The sequence below is a fragment of the Xiphophorus maculatus genome, chromosome 19 (genome assembly GCF_002775205.1).
Source record: "Xiphophorus maculatus strain JP 163 A chromosome 19, X_maculatus-5.0-male, whole genome shotgun sequence".
Classification (NCBI taxonomy): Eukaryota; Metazoa; Chordata; class Actinopteri; order Cyprinodontiformes; family Poeciliidae; genus Xiphophorus; species Xiphophorus maculatus.
In genome coordinates, this window is record NC_036461.1 from 16129607 (window position 1) to 16136648 (window position 7042).

At 38.5% G+C, this 7042-nt stretch overlaps 1 protein-coding gene across 1 annotated transcript in view; it reads left to right on the forward strand.

Annotated features, from left to right (window-relative positions):
* dph6 (diphthamine biosynthesis 6) overlaps nucleotides 1-5831 on the forward strand; it is a 68047-nt gene extending 62216 nt beyond the window's left edge. The window contains exon 15 of the mRNA XM_023352287.1: nucleotides 4663-5831. Within this exon, the coding sequence (XP_023208055.1) occupies nucleotides 4663-4781 (119 nt within the window). The 3' untranslated portion in view covers nucleotides 4782-5831. The remainder of the gene's footprint in view (nucleotides 1-4662) is intronic.
* Nucleotides 5832-7042: the final 1211 nt, after the last annotated feature.

Below are 7042 nucleotides of genomic sequence, written 5' to 3' on the forward strand. Positions count from 1 at the left end.
AGTTAAGCCATCATAAAGTATTCAAGGAAACAGTCTCCCCAGAGGATCTCCTCTTCTTCCTGTGTTTAATTATTGTAAGCCATTTGTTGTGTCTTCAGTGTGTACAGTAACCCAGGCAGCTGGCACAGTCTTTTGTCATCATTACACTTTTATACGCCGCCGTCTCCGGCTCCCAGGATTCTAGGATCTCGTCGAGGCAAAACGCAGAGCGGTGTTTGTTTTATCCTGAAAGATGTTCTCTGTGAGAGGAAAGGGCGATGAACACATCGATCACATGAGCTCAGCTGTCAGACCGTCACCAAAGCAGTCAATTAGCATTTCTGAATCTTTGCCAAACCAGATGCCTTTCAGTCATTTTTAACTTTGACATAATTTTTCATTCTCACAACGTTGAATTATGGTAACCAATAGTGAATAGAAGAAGGTCAGCGTGCTTAGAATGTGTCTTTAAATGCATGACAGTGAGTCGGTGCTATTTATGTTGTTGACTAATTATATTCCTGCTTCTGAGCATTTATGATGCTTGTCAATCTTTTTCCTCAGACATTCACAACAGGAGATTTTCAGCAAACATATTATTACAATATTTCCTTTTTAAACCCATATTTATACATTATACTGCAATAAAAGTGGGGCTTAGCTTTAAATCAGTTTTTTTTTGTTTTAACAGACATAACCTAATCCTTCACATGTATGTTTCTTGGATTATGGACTGCACAGAAAGCTCCCCTAAAACCATTTATTGACTCATTGCTGAGATGAAATCGGTTACCTTCTGATGCTTACACAGCCAGACCCTGCAAGCTTACCCGCTGGCATCTTTATGGGTCAAAGCTGATGCTCATTGGGTGATAAATCCAAAAAGTCAAAGGGGGAAAAGTAACACCTCTGGCGCCAGCAGTCACTGCCTTACTATTGTCGCTGTCAGTGCAGGGACGTACAGCGGAGCGAAATGTGACTGCACAACCCCGCCTTGTTTTGCTCGCTGTAGGATTCACAGTTGATAGACGTGGCATATGGCTCAAATGAAACCTTTAAACATCTTGTCTCAACTTGTTATTTACGATAGAAAGGTTTTTTTCCCCAGATATGACCCCACAGCTTAATAAAGTCTTCAGCATTTTTTTTCAATAAATGATCAAAATAATACCTTGTGATTATTATAGAAGTTTATACATAGATGAGAAATACAAAGTTATTTTGTGTTCTAAAAGATTTAATAACTACATTTCCTTGCAAAACTACAGTGTATCTTATTGGGAGTTTATGTGATAGAGAAACATAAGGTGAAAAGTGAAATGTCAGTCAGTATGAAGGCCTCAGAGGTTTTTAGAGAATGGTCAGAAGAGCATACCCAGATATGTAAAGCATAAACAACTGGAGAGACCGCAAGGAGAGTCAAGTTATAAAGCAATACCAGTAACTCTGGAGGAGCTACTTAGATCGACAGCCTAGGTGGAAGCATGTGTTGACAGGATATTTATTAGTCCTACATTAAGCGAATCTGGCTTTTATTGAAAAGTGGTATGAATGAAACCTTCATTGAAAGAAAGTCATAAAAATCTTGTTTTGACTTTGCCACGAGCTGTGTAGGAGACGCAGCAAATATGGAAGAAGGTAATCTGGTCAAATGAGACCAAAACTGAACTTTTACACCTATATATAAAGCCCTATATGTGGCGAACAACTGCGTTTGCACGTCATCCTGAACACACCATCCCCACAGTAAAACATGGTGGTGGCTAGGTCATGCTGGGAGGGAAGTTTTTCTTCAGGTTGGACCGGGAGACTGGTCAGAGTTAATAGAAAAACTCTCACTAGTTAAATACTGGACAACCCTGAACAAAAGCCAGTTAACGGCTGCAAGAGACTCAAACCTGGAGACTCATACTTGTTGGACAATGACACTAAGCTTACAGCCAGCGCGCTAGAAGCGTACGTATAAATGAAAGAAAATTTGCAGATGAGATTATAGTGAAAAGTGGTTCTGTGAATTATTCACTCACGGGAGCTAAATACAAATGTATACCACACTTTTCAGATCTTTGATTTTAAAACAAAAACTTTTATTTTTGCTGGCTAGCCATTAATACGTAATGGATAACCTAAACCCTTCAAACCTCTAATTTTTGTGCAGACTATCCATACAAAATGGTTACATTGTTAGTCCCAAACAATATTAGTACAGAAAATATCAGTAGAAATCAATGGATAATATATGTAAATGTTGGTTTCAGACTGATTAGAAAAGATAAAATAATAAAGAACGAAGACAAGCTGTTCCTTGCATGTTTATTCTTACATTAATTTGAAATGTTGTTTTATTTTAACAACATACTGCTTTAAGGAAGGTTATACATTTTCAAGTGTTTCAATCAGTGCACCACACTCCCAGAGCAGTCTTTTCTTTTTTCTCTCTCTCTCTTTGGCCCATACTGCTATAAGCCTAAACCTGCTAATTATTATTTAGTTCAGTGGATTATATGACCTGTCCAGAAATCAGTATATCACAATTATAACCTCTGGCTCCTAACCATACCCATTAGTAAAAGAGCACATAGAGTACATTTGAGTGTAAATCGAGCACATCATTGCGAGAGGTTTAAAAAAGAGAGCTGCCGTTCCTCTAATTTCACTAATAAAGATTTTAAAAAAGGAAACAATAACACAAAATTGCATGGCCATTCATGTCACCTTCACCCCTCTCGTTGTCTCCCTTTTATAAACACGGACCTGCCGGTGAGTACAGTCACTGAAAGTACCTCAAAGAGAGAGCAATTATTTCCCATCCGGTAGTACAAAGATTAAAACATTCAGACATTAAACAGGCTTAGTGTGCAAGGTGTGATGAAGGGTTTGTTTCTTCTCCTAATAAAACCATCCTCAGTCTGTGATCTCTGCGGCCTGCTAGGTTGTCAGCCAACTTTATAAAGAGGACCCCACTTCCCCTGGTGCTCTGATAACACATATTTAGGCTTTTTATACCTTCCAAAAAGGCCCATGTTCAGTGGGGGCATTTTAAGCCGTGGTGCGTATTAGCTAATTAGGGTTTTGGGTTCTTTGTGAGGGAATTCGCCATGCTGTGTGTGCATCAAATGAGAGAGAGTGAGGCTTATTAACAACCTAACTGCTCCTGTAACCTCCATGTGCTGACTTTACTTTCTGCAAGTTCACACAAATGTCATAAAGTAGGACAGGGTAACAAAGAATTGTATTAGAAATTTGTTGCTTCTTTGCCTTTTAAGATTATAATAGAGATTATGCAGCTTGATGTTACTTACAACGTAGAGTCACATCCGAGTCTTGTCCAACATGTTAGAAGAAAAGAAAGGCGGCTGGACAGGAGACGGCGAGGCTCTTGTGACCAATTAGAGCAACATCCCAGCTGCCTGCTGCTAAACAGACAGACTGTCATCAGGCTTGGCTCTGATGTGCTCAGTGAATTCTCAAAAGTCCACAGCCCAATAGTCCAGCTGCAGACACAATAACATGTTAACAAACAGAGGATCAGTTGTACTGGCTTCCCCCAACATTCACTACAGAGAGATGATTTAATGGAGAGTAAAAGGTAGCCATCCGCCTTTTAAACCTGAACTTAATGCTACTTATCTGGTTGAAGGTTACACTGCCTTGAACATTTTCATATTTTGTCACCTTGCTCCAGAACATTACTTGCTTTTATGTACAGACCAACAGAAAGTACATTAATGTGAAATGTTATAGAGTGATTTTTTACAAACAAATCCTGAAAAGTGTGTTCCATTCAGCCCTAGTTAGTTAATAGTTTGTGGAAGAACCTTTTATTCCAATTAAAGACAGAAGTTGAGGTATCTCTACCAGATTGAATGCGGTAGACCATTTATCTTCTCTAACAGAATTTCCCATTACGGCTGATGAAAAACCTTCCCACTGTATGATGTTGTCTCTGATGGGATGATGTGTTCAAGGTGACGTGCAACATTAGTATCGTTTCACATGTACTGCTTTGCGTCAAGCAAAAAAATTTAGTTTTAGTCTCATTTGACCGGAGCACCATTTTCCACTTGTTTGCTGCCTCATACCTGGAGTGTGGCGAACTTTAGTGGGATTTCTTAGGGGGTTCGTTGAACAATGGCTGGAATGCGTGACTAATGGTGGTCCTGTTGACAGATTCTCCCACCTGAGCAGTGGATCTCAGCTCCTCTTCAAGAGTCACTAAGGGGCTCTTTACCGCTTCTCTAAATATTCTTCTCCTCAACTGGTCTGTCAATTTAGGTTGCCTTACATGTCCTGTGTCATACTCTTTATTTTTGAACAAGAGATGAGCAGTTCTCTATAAAATGTTCAAAGCTTGGGATATTAAATAAAAACTAACCCATCTTTAAGCTTCTTCACTAGTGTATCCTCGTCTGCTGTGTTCTTTGGCCTTCAAGATGCTCTTTCTTCACTGATGTTTAAGAAAAGTGGTGATATATTGACTTGAGTGGATTCTGTGAACTAATTAAGTGACTTCTGAATATAATTGACTTTCCTGGATCTTATTTAGGGGTATCAAATTCAATACAAATGTCAACATAAATTGGGTATTGTTTCCCTTCCATTTAACAATAATGCAGGTTTAGGTTAGGTTCCCGTGATTTCTGTCTTTCACCTTCTCTCTTCTGTGCTATTTATATCTTACAGGACTTGAAGAAAGTCTACAGAACAGCTTAGGAGAATCCAGTCCATCTGTGGCCTTGGTTCCTGTCCTGGCTCTGCCCGACTCCCAGATCCTCCACTTGTCCTGCTGGCTCAGTTTATGAAAACACACCTGTAGTCAAGGGGAAGACTCCCCCAATCCACATATGATTCAGAGACACTTTTCTGGAAAAGTTACTGGATTACTTTAGACTTAAAGAAGAACATAAATGAAGGGGGCAATGTAAATTTCCCTTTAGTCTTGACAGTGTTGCTGTTCATCAGTGACAAATGAACAATGTGCAAGTGTGCAGCTGTAGGGATGTATTTGCTGCACCCTTTGGAGTGTCTTTAATCTAAAGGTGCATACCAGAAAACTTCTTTCATTCCAGCAGGCCATAAACTCCGTTCCATGATATCTTACTGCTTCTGGTGGAATTTCTCTGACACCGCTCATCACAGCTGAGCTTCACCTCTGACACTGCCTGTGTCGGTTGCAGACCTATAGATTTACTGTGTCATAGCTTTGGAGATGTGTGTAATGTATTTGTATGAGGTGAGCGAGTTTCTCTCTCATGCTCTACAGGGCACAGGGTGTGTTATTATTGTGTAATAGGCAATCAGTGCCAAGCACCTGAAAAGATTAAGCCTCTTTATGTTTTCTATTGATTCCAAGGCAGCCTGGTTAATAGAAGGACACTAGGACACAAAGATGCAGGGCAAGTGTGTGTCCTCTGTGTGTTGAGGGGGATATCAACGGATGAGTTGTAACCATGTTGAAAGAAAATAACACCATTAACCATTGCGTCTGAAGCATTTTTTTTCTCTTGAAGATCATGAATTGTATTGATAATCTAAGTTTGAATGAATCTTCACTCTGGCAATTCGCTCCAATGTGCTCTCAAAGTGGAGCAGGCTATTGATCTTTACCCACTACAGTGTTGCTTTGATTGTTGTCATCAAAAATTGAACAATAGAGGTAGCCAATAGAGCCTTCAGACTTTTATTGAGGGTTGGAAAAATACAAACAAGCAATTATTTATGGGAGCACGCATTCTAGTCCTATATCTATCCCACCACTTTACTATGTATGTTTAAATTGTCTGTGCATTGTGAGCAAAATCAAATTTCTTAGTGTGCACCAACTTAGCCAAATAAAACTGATTCTGATTGTGTTTGTTCTATGATGTTTTATAGTTCCAGAGTAAAATCCGATATTGTATTCTTGACAGAAGCTGCTATTAATTCCACATAAATATACATAAAGAAAACAGAAATATGTCTGCTTACTTTTAGGAGATTTTACTTAATGTTGCACCTAAACAACCCAACAAATAGACTTCAACATACTCTTCACATTTTAGCATTGTTTACCTATTGCACAAATTTTATTGTTGAATTATTACCTTTATGGAACCTCGATTGTTGTTCAATTTCAATGTTCTTTATATTAATTTGGATGACGTTTAAGTTTACAGCATTTGAATCAATATGATTTCCAGTGTCCTACATGTTTTGGATATGACTGTGCCAATAACATCTGATGGAAATGGCTTTAATACTTCCTTATTGTGGTTTCAAGTTCTGCAGAGGTTCTGTCAAGGCTTGGTTTCAAAACCACTATATGAAGAGAGTGTTTTAAATCTGGGAAACATGTAAAACCTGTAGAACACCGTATCAAGGGCTGAACAAGAGATACAACTGCTGCCACCACCGTACTTAACATTTGGCAAAAATTACTTCTAGTTTGTCCATGTAATGAGCTGCATGTTTTATTTCTCCATGAAGATGTTGATTTTGCAACAGCACCTTCTTATTTTGGGTCATTGCAAACAGTGCGTCTGATGTTCTAGGAGTTAGAGGTAGGGTTAGGGTTTGGAGAGACATGCACCAGTTGATTGAACATTGTTGGATGTTGAAAGAGAACAATCTCTCACAAATGCGTTAAAAGTAATTGTGGAATGGACAAAACCAGGCTTGCCTTAAACCTAACTAACCAGTTGAGAACACAGAACACAAAATGAACATAAGTTTATGAAGAATAGATGTGCATGTCTGATTAGAGCTCTGCAAAGAAAACAAACAGGATTTTATTGTCCTTTTAAAAACCTGGTTTTAATTGTTTGCTAGTTCAGATCCCTTCCACAATCCCAGTCATGATGTGTCAAGAAAGTGCAAATATGCATGTAAGAAATTTTTTCAATATTCCTCATTAAATATTTTTTAACTCCAAGTTTGGTTTTTGTGGGGGGTGGGAGGATGTAACTAATAAAGTTTGAGAGTAAATATCACTTCTTGAAAATCTGAAGCAAAATTAATTGGTTATTTCTTTAATTTTTTAACTTTAAATCTGTGACTAGAATCAAAAGTCAGATCTTTACAAATA